Source organism: Colobus angolensis, unplaced genomic scaffold (assembly GCF_000951035.1).
Source record: "Colobus angolensis palliatus isolate OR3802 unplaced genomic scaffold, Cang.pa_1.0 Scaffold183, whole genome shotgun sequence".
In the NCBI taxonomy this organism is placed as follows: domain Eukaryota; kingdom Metazoa; phylum Chordata; class Mammalia; order Primates; family Cercopithecidae; genus Colobus; species Colobus angolensis.
In genome coordinates, this window is record NW_012114966.1 from 459,288 (window position 1) to 476,772 (window position 17,485).

At 41.2% G+C, this 17,485-nt stretch overlaps 2 protein-coding genes across 2 annotated transcripts in view; both read left to right on the plus strand.

Moving 5' to 3' along the window:
* Positions 1-17,485, plus strand: part of LOC105510143 (protocadherin alpha-7) — a 180,100-nt gene that overhangs the window by 85,504 nt on the left and 77,111 nt on the right. The window lies entirely within an intron of this gene.
* PCDHAC1 (protocadherin alpha subfamily C, 1) lies at positions 11,089-14,679 on the plus strand. The gene has a single exon (XM_011939668.1). It carries the CDS (start codon positions 11,778-11,780, stop codon positions 14,232-14,234), a length of 2,457 nt encoding a protein of 818 aa, XP_011795058.1. The 5' UTR covers positions 11,089-11,777; the 3' UTR covers positions 14,235-14,679.

Sequence of the window (17,485 nt, forward strand, 5' to 3'; positions counted from 1 at the left end):
AGGCTTGAGCCACTGTGCCCAGCTAATTTTTATATTTTTAGTAGAGACAGGGTTTCACCATGTTGGCCACGGCCGTCTCTATCTCTTGACCTAGTGATCCGCTCATCTTGGCCTCCCAAAGTGCTGGGATTATGGGTGTGAGCCACTATGCCTGGCCAGATTGTCATTATTTTTGACCAGTTCATCATTTTTTCTTTCTACTTAAGATAAGTTTACATACTACAATTACACTGTTATAATATTCTGTGTTTTTCTGTATGCTTATTCTTACCAGTAAATGTCTGGGCATTGAAGAGCTAGGTATTTCTTGTAGTCTTTGCAGTCTGGGCTTGTTTGTCCCTGTCCTTGAGAAGGTTTTCCAGAAGGTTTTTATTTGAAGGAGCTTGGGTCTCAATCCCAATAATGCTGTGGTTTTTGCAGACTCGTAGATGTACCATCTTGGAGGTGTTGAATAAGATCCAGAATGATTATCTGGATTGCCAGGCAAAAACACTTGTTCTTTTGCCTTCTGTCAAACAGTTTCTCTCTCTCTCTCTCTTCAGGTGCTGGGCCACCTTGAACTAGGGCTATGGTGATGCAAGCACTCCTGTGGCCCCCACCTTGGATTGTCCTGGGTCAGACCTGTAGCCAGCACAGCACTAGGTCTTGTCCAACCCCCACTGTAACCACTACCTGACTACCACCTATGTTCACTCAAGGCCCTAGGTCTCTGAGATCAGCAGGGGGTGACGCCAGCCAAGTTTGCATCCTTCCCTTTAGGGTAGCAAGTTCCCCCAGGCCCTGGACAGGCCCAGAGATGCTACCTGGGAGCCAGGATTGGAGTCAAAATACTTAGAAATTTGCCTGATGTTTTATTTGACTATGGCTAAGCCAGCACTCAAAACACAAGACAAAGTCCTTCCCATTCTTCCCTCCCCTTTCCACAGGCAGAGATGCCTCTCCCTGTGGCCAATACTACCACTGGTCCACAGGGATTCTACCTGGCCACTGCTGATGTTCACTTAAAGCTTAACAGCTGTTCAGTTATGTTGTGGTGAATGCTGCCAGGCCTGGGACTCTTCAAGGAAGTGGGCACCCCTCTGTCCTGGGGAAGATCCAAATATGCTGTCCAGGAGCCAAAGCCTGGACTTGGGGACCCCAAGAGCATGCTTGTTGTTCTACTCCACTGTGGCCAAACTGGTACCAAAGGTGCAAGACAAAGTCCCCTTTACTTTTTCCTCTGTTTCTGTCAAACAGAAGGAGTCTTCCACTGTAGCCACCACAACTAGGAATGTGCTGGATCACACCTGAAGTCAACACATCTCAGAACCTAAGGCCCACAGCATAATACCTGGATATCACTGCTGGTTATTTGGTGCCCAAGGGCTCTTTAGTCAGCAGGTGATTAATCTTGCCAAGACCGGGTTCTTCCCACCAAGGCAATGGATTTTCTATTTGTCCAGTGTGTGTCTAGAAATATCATCCGTGAGCTAAGGCCTGGAATGGGTGCCTCATGACTCTGCTCAATGCCCTGTCCTACTGTGGCTGAGCTGGTATCCAAGATGCAAGACAAAGTCCTCTTTACTCTTTGCTCTCCTCTCCTTAAGCAGAAGGAAGGAGTCACTTTTGTTGCTGCAAGCTTCACTGCCTGGGATTAGGGGAGAGGTGGCACAAGCACTCCCTTAGCTGCCCCAGCCGATGACTTCCTAGGTCATATGCCACCCTATCCCTCTGGTTCTGAGCCCAGTCCAGCACTAGGAGTTACCTAGGAATTGCAATCCTTGTGTCCTAGACTGTCTTTCAAGTTTACCTAGAACCCCAGAACACTTAAGCCCATAGTGTTGAGGCTTCCTGAGAAACTCAAGTTCTCACTACTGGGATAAGTGATTTGCCTCTGGCTAGGTCTGTTCCGAAAACTCCCTTCATGTGCAGCTGCTGGCTGAGTCCAGCATGGTGTTGCTCCCTGCTATGACAGCACTGAGTTTAATGTAAAGTTCCCCAGTTGCTGTGCTTTACCTCCTCCAAGTGCGCAGACTCTCCACATTGCTCAGCTGCTGCTGAGGGATATGCGAGGGGTGATGGTGGTGATTCCGGAGTGTCTCTCCAACCCTCTTCAATGCCTCTTTTAGTGATACGTTGTTAAATCCAGGTATTATGATTGCTCACCTGATGTTTGGTTCTTGTAATGACACTTTTCTGTGTGCAGATAGTTGTTACAATTTGGTGTTCATGTGTCGGGGGGAGATGGTGTAGGCTTCTATTCCACTATCTTGCTCTACCTTGATAGTCTGATGTCAGAAGCTCTTTAGTTTAATTAGGCCCCATTTGCCAATTTTTGTTTTTGCTGCAAGTGCTTTTGGCATCTTTGTCATGAAATCTTTGCCAGGGCCTATGCCCAGAATGATATTTTCTAGGTTTTATTCTATGGTTTTTATAGTTTTAGGTTTTACATTTAACTCTTTAATCCATCTCAAGCTGACTTTTGTTCATGCTGAAAGGAAGGGGTTCAGTTTCGATCTTCTGCATATGGATAGCTAGTTATCCCAGCAATACTTATTGAGTAGGAAGTCCTTTCTCCATTGCTTGTTTTTATTGAAGATCAGATAATTGTAGGTGTGCAGCTTTATTTCTGGGTTCTCTAACTTGTCCCATTGGTCTATGTGTCTGTTTTTGTATTAGTACCATGTTGTTTTGATTACTGTAGGCTTGTAGTATAGTTGAAGTTGGGTAGGGTGATGTCCTTTTTGTTCTTTTTGCTTAGGATTGCTTTGACTATTTGGGCTCTTTTTTTGATTCCATATGAATGTTAGGATAGTTTGTTTTTCTAATTCTGTGAAAAATAATGTTGGTAGTTTGATGGGAATATCATTGAATCTGTGAATTGCTTTGGACAGTATAGTTATCTTAACAATGCTGTTTCCTACCCATGAGCATGGAAGGTTTTTCCATTTGTTTGTATCATCTCTGATTTCTTTCAGCAGTATTTTATAATTCTTTTTGTAGAGATTGTTCACATCCTTGATTAGCCATATTCCTAGATATTTTAGTTTTGTATATGTCTGTTGTAAATGGGATTGTGTTCTTGATTTGGCCCTCAGCTTGGATATTGTTGGTGTATAGAAATGCTGACTTTTGTACATTGATTTTGTATCCTGAAACTTTGCTGGAGGTTTTATCAGATCTAGGAGCTTTTTGGCAGAGAATATAGGGTTTTCTAGGTATAAAATTATATGGTCTGCTAAGACAGATAGGCTGACTTCCTCTCTTCCTATTTGGATGCCTTTTATTTCTTTCTCTTGCCTGATTTCTCTGGCTAGGACTTCCAGTAGTATATTGAATAGGAGTGGTGAGAGTGGGCATCCTTGTCTTATTCCAAGTCTCAAGGGAAAGGCTTTGGGTGGTATCAATCCTTTTAAATTTATTGATGATTGTTTTAGATAATGTTCCATGTGTAATTGAGAAGAATGTATATTACGCTGTTGTTGGTTGAATGTTCTATAGATGTTGCTATGATATGAATATTCATGTTCCCCAAATTCATATATTGAAACCTAATTCTCATGGTGATGGTATGAGGAGGTGAGACCTTTCAAACATAATGAAGTCATGAGAGCAGAACCCCGATGAATGGGATTGACATCCTTATAAAAGAGGTCCCAGATAGGTGCCTTGTCTCTTTCACCATGTGAGGACACAGCAAGAATGTGACATCCATGAACCAGAAGGTGGGCCCTCCCCAGACACTAAACCTGCTGATACCTGAATCATGAACTTCCAAGCCTCTAGAACTGTGAAAAATAAATCTCTCTTGTTTATTAACTACACAGCATATGGTATTTTGGTATTTTGTTATAATATCCTGAACAGACTAAGACAGATATCCTTTAGGTTAGTTGGTTTTTAGTGTTGCTCACATCTTTCATTTCCTGGTGATCTTCTGCCTAGCTGTTATCCATTTTTGGAAGTGGAAAATTAAAGTCTTCAATTATGACTATTGAATTGTCTATTTCTCCCTTCATTTCTGCCAGTTTTTGCTTCATGTGTTTCGGGACTCTGTTACTAGGTGCAAATATGTTTTTAGTTGCTATATCTTCCTAATTGGCCCTTTTGTCATTATAAAATGTCCTTCTTGATTTCTAGTAAAAATTTTTAGTCTTGTAGTCTGTTTTGTCTGATATTAGTGTAGTCGCACCAGCTATCTTGTGGTTGCTGTTTGCACAATGTATGTTTTCCTATTCTTTTACTTTCAATCTGTTTGTATCTTTGAATCTAAAAGTGTTTCCTGCAGACAACGCATAGTTGGATCTTGTTTTCTTAAAAACTCTAGTCTGACAATTCTGCCTTTTGATTGGGTTCTTTAATCTATTCACATGATATTACTATTGATATATTTGGATTTATGTTTGTTATTTTACTCTTTTTCTATATGTTTTAATTCTCTTTTTTCCTATACTTTTCATTTACTGATTTCTTTTTATTAAGTGAATATTTTAGAATGTAACATAGTAATTTTTAAACTAAATTTTAAACTGCGTCTTTTGAGTTATTTTCACAGTAGTTTCTCCAGGGTTTACCATATATATTTTAGCTTATTGGTATCTGCTTCAGATTTATATTAACTTAATTCTAGTGAGATATAAATATGTTACTTCTAGATAGCTTTATTCCTCTTCTGCCTTTTGTATTATTGTTACACATATTACATCTTGTGGTGGATTGGACTGTGGGCCTCAAAAATACATGTCCGCATACTAACCTTTGAAACCTGTGATCTCATTTGGAAATGAGTCTTTGAAGACATAATTATATTAAAGATTTGGGGATGAAATTACCCTAAAATTTTCAGGTGGGTGCTAATTCCAATGAAAAGTTTGTTTTGTTTTTTAAATAAGAGATAGAAGATGAGAAAACAGACACAGAGGAAAAGGCCATGCGAAGATGGAGGCAGAGATTGGAGTGATGTCAACAGCCACCAAAACGTGGAAAAGGCAAGAAACAGATTCTCCGTAGTGCCTCTAAAGGGAGTGCAACCCTGCCAACATCTTGAGTTTTGATTTCTCCTGTCCAAATCTAGGAGAGAAACTGTCTTAAGCAGCCCAGTGTATAGTAATTTATCACAGCAGCCACAGAAAACCAATGCACATTTATAGGTATTATATAACCAACAATACATCACTATAATAATTATTACTTTATGTAATCTTATATTTTTTAGAGGCACTAAGAGGAAGAAAGGAGAAATTAAACATTGATAGCATTTCTTATTTGTCATTGCTAGTTCTATTCATTTATTCTTGTGGATTCATACTACCACCTGGTGTCATTTTTTTAATCAGATACAGCTGTTCTCCCATGCACCTCTTTTATACTGTAATTGACAAATGTGTTACATTTCTATATGTTTTTGGTCCAACAATCCCTTTACATATTGTTTTATGCAATTAGTTAGACTCAGTTTTCTATTTCACCTTCAAAGTGTGGCCCTTAGGCCAGGTGTGGTGACTCAAGCCTGTAATCCCAGCACTTTGGGAGGCCGAGACGGACAGATCACAAGGTCAAGAGATTGAGACCATCCTGGCCAACACGGTGAAACCCCGTCTCTACTAAAAATGCAAAAATTCGCTGGGTGTGGTGGTGTGCGCCTGTAGTCCCAGCTACTCAGGAGGCTGAGGCAGGAGAATTGCTTAAACCTGGGAGGTGGAGGTTGCAGGGAGCTGAGATCACACCACTGTACTCCAGCCTGGTGACAGAGTGAGACTGTGTTTAAAAAAAAAAAAAAAGTGTGGCCCTTAGAACTTAAAGTCATACTTTGGTTCATCAAATCAGTTCCAAGAGTAGGTGATCTAGCCCTTTCATTCTAAACACTACACGTGTAGTACTAGAGTACAATATTGTATTTGTTTATTTTTTCAGAATTAGGGTCTTGCTATGTTGTCTAGGCTGGGGTGCAGTGGGGCAATCATAGCTCAATCTAACCTTGAACTCCCGGGCTCAAGGGACTCTTCCTGCCTCAGTTTCCTAAGTAGCTAGGACAATAGATGCACACCACTACACCCAGCTAATGCATTTTTTTTGACAGACATAAAGCACAGTTTTTTCACAATAGATAGACAACTATAAAGCAAAAATATAATTTTGCTAAATGATATTAAGCCACAGATCAAAAAGTCCTAGACTTTTATACTTACTTGAAAAAACCTCAAATTTGCTGAACGTCATTGTATTAGGAGCTAATCTGTCTGGTCCAACCACATAATATATTTGCCTACATTCAAGTTTCGTATTTCTACGTTTTGATAAACCTTCACACTAGATTTTCCTCTGTGCTGCAGATAAAAATTTTCCTCAACAGTGTCTGAAAAGGGAGGCCTGCCACCACTACCAAACCACTCTACCTGAGATTAGGTTATTAGATAGTGCCTAACCTGAAATAAAAATATGCTGATACAACATTCTGTAAAAAAACTCTACTATGTTATAGGAGAGCTCATACTATATTATGGTTTCAAAGGTAGTAAGAAACATATCATCAGATCATCACTATGGTAGCTATTTTAAGGGACTTTAATAAAAATTTGACAGTTATCATCAAACACTGGCCACCTCAATTTTAAACAGTAAGCACAAGAATTACTCCCATAAAAATTATAAGCATAACAGGACACTTCTTGGCTACTATTCAGTACTGACTTGGATGTTCTAGATAACACAAGATACTATATATATGTGAATATCTATACATATATATATTTATAGATATCTGTGTATATATACAGTATATATATAAGATTTTAGAAAGGAGGATAAATACATGTTACATGATAAAACTTACAGTCAATATAATTTTACACTTGTAAAATCCCAGAGAACCAATATAGACCTAAAAAAGAGTTCAATAAAATGATTAGTTTAAAAAATAAGTATAAAGATTGTAACTTTCCCACATACCTTCAAAGTGTAGAAATCCCACTAAGCAAAAAGTGGTATTTCTACCAAATATAGATAAAAGAAAATGCATATTTAAATGTCTCTTATCCTCCATGAAACTCATCAAAAACAACAAAAAGTACAGCAGACAAAAAAATAAAGTCACATCTTTGATGAAACTCTGTAAAACATTTGAACCTCAACCATGATGTACATGAAGATAAGCTACTAAGTGCCATGAAGATTGGACCAAGATATGAAAATGCTAGGAGAGGATGCCTTTCATGGAGATCTTGGAAAGGGCTGATAGATTGGTGTTTTCTAGAGTAGTGATTCTCACTGAGATCCAAAACCAATGACTCCTAGTTTTGGAGCAAAAAGATCTAGGTACAGAGGCTAAAGGCAGGACTCTCTCATAATCCTATTTGTCAACACAAAATAGGAGAGAAGGCAGGACTAAATCTGATAGTGAGCAGATGCACCATTATTTCAAGATTGAACCTAAGGATGTGGCAAGGTAAGGAGAAAAGTTGGGATGACAAGTTGCCCTGTAGCCGCCAGTTTTCATCCGTTGAAGATATATTAAAACTATGGCACACATAAGCCATTCCATCAAACAGTAAATATGGCTATACTGCAAGCAGTAAAAAAGTGAACAGCCTCTGCTTCCATACAGTCAAGAACAAAAAGAAACAGGTGACAAGTTTGAGAAAAAAAAGTGGAAAAGAACAAAGAATTTAAAAGAATTGGAGGGAAATCTATAGCTTTGGAATACAGAAAAAGGAGAAACAACATACTCTAGTAGGTATCTTCAAAGAGACCAAATACATAGATAAGGGGAAAAAAATCCAAAGACATCATTCAAGAAAAAATTTTGAGATACAAATAAACTTCAGACTTTTACTTCCAGCAGTGGAAGTCAAGTTTGTCTTTAGCCAATGGCATATCAAGGATAACAGGTGGACTATAAGAATGGTTGTTGGACTGCAGTTTTGACTCTATTACTACATGTGTAGTATTTAGAATAAAAAAGCTAGGTCTCCTCATGTCAGCACTTATTTGACCAATGGGAGTATGATTTTAAGTTTGTAGGGTCACATTTTGAAGGTGAAATATTAAAAAAAATTTATAGAAAGATAAATTTTTGATCAGATGCAGTATCTCACATCTACTGCAGCAATTTGGGAGGCTAAGGTGAAAGGATCATTTGAGCCCAGGAGTTTGAAACCAGCTGGGCAACATACTGAGACCTTATCTCTACAAAAAGTAAAAAAAAATTAGCTGGGCATGGGGGTGCTTGGCTTAGGTGTTCAAGATCAGTCTGGGCAACATAGTGGGACCCTGTCTTTACAAAATATTTTTAAAAATTAGTTGGATGTGGCGGTGTGTGCCTGTAATCCTGGCTACTTGGAAGCTGTGGTGGGAGGATCACCTGAGCCCAGAGAAGTAGGGGCTGCAGTGAGCCATCTTCACACCACTGCACTCCAGCCTGGACGATGAAGTGAGATTCTGCCTCAAAAAAAGGACAAAATGAAATATCAGCAATGAAAGGTCCTGCTAAAGAGAAGTTTTGTTAATTCATAATTTTAATGTTTATCTGGTCATCTTATCCAAAAGGCAAAAATCTTTAGCCTCCCTTATCTTTGGAATATCCTTCTCTCTTAAATGTTGCTTTCTCACAAATCCCAGTTTACTTGAATAAGAATGTAATGTTATGCCAAAAGTTAAGGAGGCGTATGGTGGGACAAATCCTACTGGATGGATGCTTTCTTCATTCTTTCCACAAATGAAATCTTCTGAAAATAGATGTCAGTGGCAGTTTAAATAGAGAAATGGAAAAAGGGAAGCCAAAAATCTGAGAAGCGTGTGAAGGAGGAGTTTCTGTGAAGATTTCCCATGCTGTTCTCTGTATGCATTTTTCCTTTTTCCTCATGCCCTAATGTATATCCACACATACTATCCCTCTAGATGCTGCTCAGAATTTCTAAACCTGGTGTAATTGGAGGCTTGGCTGCAGACCTAAAAGTAAGGGGCCTAAAAGTTGGGTACATCTTTACAGTTGTATTTCATTTGTTTGAGGCAGAAAGAATAAACTTTCATTCCAAAGCAGTTAGCTTGCTTAGCAGCATTAATTTAAAATGAAGAAATGTAAATCCCAATCTCTGGCACTGAAGCAGAAAATTAGTTTTGGTTTTGAAATTTGGTGAAGAATAAGTTCAATTTTTATGGGCTGTTTTGCATCTTGGTGAGATCTAATGAGGTCTGTACTTTTGACTCTACCTAATAGGCTGACATCTTTCCTCCGTTAATTTTATCTGAGACTTGGTGTCAATGATTTTTTTGATTTCTTAATTCAAAAAGGTAAACTAGCCAGGGGGTATTTACTACTTACATTGCCTTATATCACAGTGTGCCCTTTCTAGTTCCCTGGAAGAGATAAGGAATGGGTTTGTGTGTTCAGGGAGGTAACTGGTTTTTAGTGGAACACTGGCGTTATCAATCCCACTCTTAATGTTAAAAAGAGAATACCAGAGCTACCCCTCTCCCCACCATTTTAATCAGCAATTTTAAAATATTTTTAAATATTATAGAAATATGCAGGCTGATGTCAAGCGAGGTGGTGCGGGGCTCGCTCCAGTAATCCCAACACTTTGGGAGGCCGAGGCCGGCGGATCACTTGAGGTCAGGAGTTGGAGACCAGCTTGAGCAACATGGTGAAACCCCATCTCTAATAAAAATACAAAAATTAGCCAAGCGTGGTGGTGCGCGCCTATAGTCCTAGCTACTTGGGAGGCTGAGGCAAGAGAATCGCTTGAACCTGGGAGGGAGAGGTTGCAGGGAGCCGAGATCGCGCCACTGCACTCCAGCCTGGGTGACAGAGCGAGACCCTGTCTCAAAAAAAAAAAAAGTTAAAAAAAATGCAGAGTGAGTGCATTAATTGGCTCATGTCTGTAATCCTAGCACTTTAGGAGGCTGAGCTGAGATGGAAGGATCGCTTGAGCACAGGAGTTTGAGACCAGACTGGACAACAAAGCAATACTCCCATCTCAGAAGGAAGGAAAGAAGGAAGCAAGGAAGGAAAGCGGGAGGGAGGGAGGGAGAGAGGGAGGGAGGGAAAAAAAATTTGAAACATACACAAAAGTTGAGAGAATTGTGTAATTGACCCCAATGTACCATCACCCAGCTTCAATAATTATCGATACTTTTAGGCAGGTTTCTACCAGAAAATATGTCCTGGAAACTTTAATTCTTGATCTGTGTTCAGGTTTTGCCTTCCAAATTTTTCATTATTGGGGCTTTGAACATATTGCAACTGTATTAAGAGAAGGATTTGAATGAGGAATTTAGTGCTTAAGAGTCAATAGTCAGTGAGTCTCCTTTTGGCTTGCCTCCTTCTTAGGGAAAGGAACTGGCTGTAGAATGTTAGGCAGAATTTGGGTGTATCAGTTTTGGCTCGGAGATGTTTCTCACAGAACTGATCACTGTCCCAATATCCATGCAGAAGACCAAATTAAAAGCGAGGAGAAATACCTAATGTAAGTGACGAGTTAATGGGTGCAGCACACCAACATGGCACACGTATACATATGTAACAAACCTGTACGTTGTGCACATGTACCCTAGAACTTAAAGTATAATAATATAAAAAAAAAAAAGCGAGGCTGGAGAAAGGATGGGTATCTAGCCTATTCTTATCCCGCCTCATGGTGTTTTCTAAATATTTACAGAAAGAAAGTGTACAGAATAGTTTCCTGGTCAAACTCTGAAGAGTATCTTAGTACTTTTCCCTCCCCTTCTTCTCGCGTCCTCTTTGGGGACGGGTCGTCAAGTCTTTGAGTTTCTAGTTATTGGTATTGACTGGTTTATAACCTCCTCTTTCACCCAGATCGTCAAGGGCCGTTTGCAAAGCACTCCCAAATACAGCCTCTTGGAGAAGGAGAAACTGCTATCACGCAAAACAGCCTTGAGCTCGCTGACTCCGCTGCCTCGAAAAACCAGAGTCCGGAGGCAGTTTGATGCGGACACTATTCCCCAACCTTCTTCCCCTCCTTATCGTCTCTATTGCACTCTTGGCTGCTCCTAGGATACAAGAGGGTGCAGGACAGACTTCAACCCGCAGCAGGACCCAGCGCGGAAAGCTCCGCAGCAGGATCCAACGCACAAAGCTCCGCAGCGCTTGTTTTGGGGGGCTCCTGTTTCCTTAAGCCTAGAAGGTGTGGTCGCTCACGTTCACGGTCCCGCCTCTCGCCGCCTCCGCCCGGCAGCTCCACGCGGAGTCCCGCCCTCTCCGCGGGAGAGGTGCGCAGGGATCAGAGCGTCCAGATACTACGGGCGGCTCCCAAAGGGTGGCAGGAGGAGCCCAGCGCGGCTCAGCCTCAGTTACCAGCAGTCTGCAGGCAGAGGTTGTGGAGGTTAAGATCCAGGCAGCCTCAGGGCGTTGTCCTAGAAAACACCGTTTAAGCAGAGACGAGTTAGTGTCTCGGGGCGTCTCCCAGGCTCCGCCCTGCGCCCGCGGTCAGCGCTGTGGGCGAGACCCCAGCCCGCTGCTACTGGAGACGGCACCTCTCGCGCCTGGGCCGGCAGCCTAGTCTCTGCACCCCTAGGCGGCGCTGCGCTCCTCAACACTCGGCCGGCTCCGCTTTCCCAGACGGCTACCCAGCCTCCAGCCTAGCAAGCCCTGCTCCCAGCTGGCCAGCCCAGGCAATGCCGGCAACGGCAACGTCGGCGGTCGCTGAGTATCTAGCCCGCAGCAGTGACGGCCGGCAGGAGCGTGCTCTTCCCCGCGGCTCGTGCTCTCCAGGAGTCCGGAGCATGGTCCTGGGTCACTGTTGGTATAGCGTGTTGGTGGAACGTGGACTCCCAGAGGGAGGATGGTGGGCTGGGGGGTGGCAGTTCTATGTTTGTGGGTTTCCTGCGGCGCTGCCGCGGGACAGCTCGAGTACTCAGTGCCGGAGGAGACGGAGCGGGGCGTAGCTGTAGGCAATGTCGCCGCGGACTTGAGGCTGCCAACGGCCGCTCTGTCCTCGCGGAACTTTCGCTTCCTTTCCAGCCACCGCGAGCTCTACTTCAGGGTGGACCTAGCCAGCGGCAACTTGGTGGTCAGAGAACCGGCGGACCGCGAGCGGCTGTGCAGGGGCAAAGCTGCCTGCGTCTTGACCTACGACCTGGTGCTCGAGGACCCGCTGGAGCTGTACAAGATTCGGGTTCACGTCCTGGACACCAATGACAACTCACCTCTCTTTCCTGCCGGCGACGTGCAGCTGCACATCCCCGAGTTCCTGACGCCCGGAGCCCGCTTTACTCTCCCGAATGCCCAAGATGACGACGAGGGAAGCAATGGGATACTAAGCTACAGCCTAAGCCCCAGTCAGCACTTTCGCCTGGACATGGGATCGCGGGTTGACGGCAGCGAATACCCGGAGTTGGTGTTGGAGAAAGCACTGGATCGCGAACAGCGCGCCACCCACCTGCTGGTGCTTACAGCTCGGGACGGCGGGCTACCTGCCCGCTCAGGAGACGCACAAGTCACCATCATTGTGGTGGACACAAATGACAACGCGCCTGTATTTGAGCGCTCCGTATACCGCACCAAGGTTCCAGAGACTGCACCCAATGGGACTGTGTTATTCCGAGTTCAAGCCTTGGATCCAGATGAAGGGTCCAATGGGGAAGTCCGATACTCCCTAAGCAATAGCACGCAAGCAGAGTTGCGACACCGCTTTCATGTGCACCCTAAAAGTGGAGAGGTGCAAGTAGCTGCTTCACTAGGTCCGCCGGAAACGCTCTTGGAGGCATACATTGAGGCAAGGGACGAAGGTGTCTTTGGTTTAGCTAGCACCGCTAAACTGCTGGTGGAGGTGACTGACGTGAACGATCATGCCCCCGAACTAGACTTCATGACTCTTTCGAACCCAGTACCGGAGGACGCTGCTCCTGGCACAGTGATTGCTCTCTTTAGTGTAAAGGATGAAGACCTTGGTTCTAATGGTAGGGTCATTTGTGGCATGTCTAGTGGAGGCCCTTTTCAGCTGACGGCTTCCTTTGACAACTACTACAGCCTGTTGATTGATGGGCCCCTGGACCGGGAACAGATCAGTGAATACCAAGTCCTGATCACGGCCTCAGATAGTGGCTCACCCCCACTTAGCACCCGAAGGACAATCACTGTGTCAGTTGCTGATGTGAATGACAATACACCAAGCTTTCCTCAACCACAGCAGGAACTTTTCGTTGCTGAAAACAATGGCCCTGGGGCCTCTCTAGGCCAAGTGTTTGCCCAGGACCCCGACCTGGGGAAGAATGGCCTTGTCTCTTATGAGCTGTTGGATGTTATCTCTGAGGGGCCACCAGCCTCTAGCTTGGTGGCAGTAGAATCATCCAGTGGGGCTATCACTGCCAAAACTTCCTTTGACTTTGAGCAGCTCAGGGGGTTTCACTTCCAAGTAGAAGGCCGGGATGGTGGCATTCCTCCCAGAAGTGCAACAGTGACTATAAACTTGTTTGTGGTAGATAGGAATGATAATTATCCAGTTATCTTGTTTCCCTTGCCCAGAAATGGTTCTGTCCCTGTGGAAATTGTGCCCCGCTCTGCCAGGACTGGACACTTGGTCACAAAAGTAGTAGCAGAGGATGCAGACAGTGGTTCTAATGCCTGGCTTTCCTACCACATCTCCCGGGCATCTGACTCTAGTCTTTTTAGAATTTCAGCCAATATAGGTGAGCTCCGTACTGCTCGTTTAGTTCTTCCCACTGATGCAGTTAAGCAGAGCGTGGTGGTAGTGGTTCGGGACCATGGAGACCCACCACTTTCCTCCTCTGTCACTCTGGGTGTGCTGTTGAGCAACTCTGTTCCTCGGTTACTTCCAGACTTTGAAGATGTCTGGGAACCAGGAGGGCAGCTTTCTGCCCAGAATTTGTATTTAGTAATTGCCTTGGCTTGTATTTCCTTTTTATTTCTGGGGTGCTTACTTTTCTTTGCGTGTACCAAGTTGCACCAGGGCCCAGGTTGTTGCCCTCAGAGCTGCTGTCGCTCTACAGAGGATCTGAGGTATGGAAGGAAGATGGTTTCAAATCCTTGCATGACATCAGCCACCGTAGATGTCACTACAGTTGAGAGACTTTCTCAGACTTATGTCTATCGGGCCTCTCTGGGACTTGGTTCTGATAATAACAGTTTGCTGTTGCGTGGGGAGTACAATGCTGCCGACCTGCGAAATCTTGCCACTGGGGTAGGACTGAATTTGCCAATATCCTGTATTCAGATTCGGAATAGGAAAGGGGATCACGCTAATGTCAATGCCATGGTAAGCAAATTTTATGGAATTTGATTCCTTTGACCAGGAGATGGCTGCTAGCTGTGTTCTGAAATATTTGTTAGACAAGCCTTTCACAACATTTCATCAATTGAATTAAACACTCCTTCTTAGCACTTCCTGTGCCAAGAAAGCTGAAAGTATAGAAGTATTAGAAGATTGCCCTAGGCCTCAAGGGACTTATAGTTTATTTTTGAGAAACAAGGGTGAAAATTAAAACCTATTTAAGAACAATAAAAGTAATATGGCATGAAGGTCTAAAATTAAAAATAAAGTACCAAAATATTTTATAAGCAACAGATATGTAAGGCACTCTAATATTTAAACTGAAGAATCAAAAATATGTAAGAGTCTGCTTAATATGAATATAATATGGAAGGTGAGACATTTATTTAAACTATTGCAATGCATTATTAAAAGATGACAATAACCACAAAAGATGTAAAAATAAATTATAATGGGGGTTAAAAGAAGGGAGAAAGGGAACATAAGAGAACATCTGAGGGGGAGGAAGAAGTCAGAGAAGGCTTTGTGATAGAGATCACAGATTTAGTTGGATCTTTAATATGATACACCATTTAATAAAAAACAGTGTATTCTCTAGCCTGTACTTTTCATGAATACCATTTTGGTGAAGGTGTCTTCTTTGGGAATGCACCCTAAAACATAGCTAATAGCTCCATAGCAGGGTTTTGTAAGTACACAGAAATTGTAAGCCTGTCTCATAACATCTATTTATACTGATAGGAGATCATATTGTTGGATATAGGGCTTGACAACCTTTTGTTTTGTGTTTCTATTGATAATATTTTACAAAGAGGAAAGATAAGTAATTTTTATGTCAGAAATATTTATGTGTTCAAAGGTGCACTTACCATCCAAAGTCCATTCAACTTGGATTTAATTTCTTTTATTTTAGAGGACAAATACAGTTAACAAATAAGTAAATATCATATTTGAGAGTAATGTATCTAATAAAAGTTAAGTGATTCAAATACTTCAATTTATCTGTTAGTGGCCCTTGACATTTCAAAACTTTTTTTTTTTTTTGAGACGGGGTCTCACTATGCTGCCTAGGCTGGTCTCAAACTCCTAGCCTCAAGTGATCCTCCCCCACCTAGGCCTCCCAAAGTGCTGGGGTTATAGGCATGAGCCACTGCAGCTGGCCCTCAAACTTCTTGAGTGCAGTTAGGATAACATTCTGAAGCAATTCTACATTATTACTTTTTGACTTCTCATAGAAATCCTAGATGCAAAAGAAGGAGGTGTGTAGAAATTAAGGGAGGAAAATGAAGCATTCCTTGTTTTACTATTCTAGGCAATAAGGGGAAAAGTGATTTGTAAGTTTTTCTTCCTCAAGTAATGATGGCAGCTGCAAATAAAATAAATTTACATATGTTAAAATTTTCCATACTTAATACTTTCACGATATAATAGAATCCAGCATATAAGATATGCTTAGTAAATGCTGACTGAATGAATAAATATGTGTATATATGAATTGGATGGTAACACTGTTCAACACAGAGGGAAAAACTTTAACTTACTTTTCTACTTTAGATGTGTATATGTGGTTAATAGTTTAAAGGTCACTTTCAAATGTACTGTTTCAATGATTATTTTCTTCCTCATGACATACACTAATAACATAACAGAGGGATTTTCTGGTTCTAGAGCTAGCGTGAAAAACTTCAATGCCGTGTCTGGGACTAAGTATGAGTCCAGTTCTATAGATGACAAAGGAATTAATAGGTGTGCACATCATTACATTGTGAAATTTGCAGTGGATACTATTTAATAGAATCTCAGTTAATTTTAGGGAAGAAAATTGGTGCGCTACAATGCTAATATTTCAGGTATCAGAGCACTTAATATGTGAACATTTTTTCTACCAAGAAATTTCACTATTTATTTCTTTTATTTCATTGCTTTCTGTAACAAAAAGAGATGAGAATACTAGTAATGGCTATAAAGTTTGGGAGTGAGGAATTTTTTTTAGAAACACATTTTCACTAGACTAGAAAGGAAATATAAGTAAGCGATAGGAAGGCCGATTAATCTAGAAGTTAGAAGGCAAATTAGCGATTTAAAAGGAAAAGTGTAGGAAATAACAGAGGAAAAAAAACTTTCAAACCAAATTTTTAAACTTACATGCTTAACAAAATAATAGAGATATCCTGTTCATATGTGCAGTAATATTGTACCATCCCATTCATTCAGTTGAACAATCTTTTTCCATCATTGTTGATATTTTGCTTTTTAGGTAGCTCATTGGTCTGCTAATAATTGTTGTGGGCTGGATATTTCCTTCTAAACAAATGAAGTATGATTCATAAAAACATGAATAAAATAACTTCTATAAATATGGGGTATTTGTAATTCACAAAGGCATTTGTTATTTACTTCTTCCTGTTCAATTACCTATTGATCTGATCTTAATTCTTTAGAAAAGAATTCTTATCATAGTGTCCTGAATGCCTTAATAACAACAGAATTCTAGAAATAAAATATTGCTTTCATTTTATTTCAAATATTTTGAAAAGCATGACATTTAACAATGATTATAATGTGTGTCTGAGTCTTATAGAATCATGTTGATGCATAGGTGTTTTTATTTTGTTCAAATTCTAAGTTCTTTCATTTTAGTTTACAGTAAGTTTACAGTATATATTAACGTAGCTTGTAATACTATGTAAGATGATCAGTTTAAGAAATTCAGGAAAACATGGTTTTTATCTCTATATTTCCAATTGATGATATTTAAGATATAAACAAAATTGATCCACTGACTGTATAACAACTAGACATTGTGTACCTCATGTCCATCTTTTTCTGTTAACATTCTTGATGGGCAATTTAAATTTTTTAGAATGGTATCTAAGATGGTACCTCTGAGATAGAAATTTCTACTTATTAAAAACTGATTGCATTGATAATTTTTAAAGGTATAAATATATTAATGTAGCAAAAATGCATGAAATACTTACCGTACAACTGGCCTTATTAAATTTCCACATGAAAATTATGCATAGTTTGAACATACCAATGTTGTATTGGTGTATTGTTCACCTGGAATTAAAGCATCTTCTTTTTTGCCAGGGTATATAGGAAATAGGGTATCTCCTCTTTGCAATGTCATTTGTTAACAGTAGTAGAATGTTTATGGCATTCAAGGTGCTTTATTTAACATACATTCCACAAGTAGACTCTCCCATAGGATAATTAGATGTTTTGTGTATCTATTTTGACTTTGAAGCTGATAACCA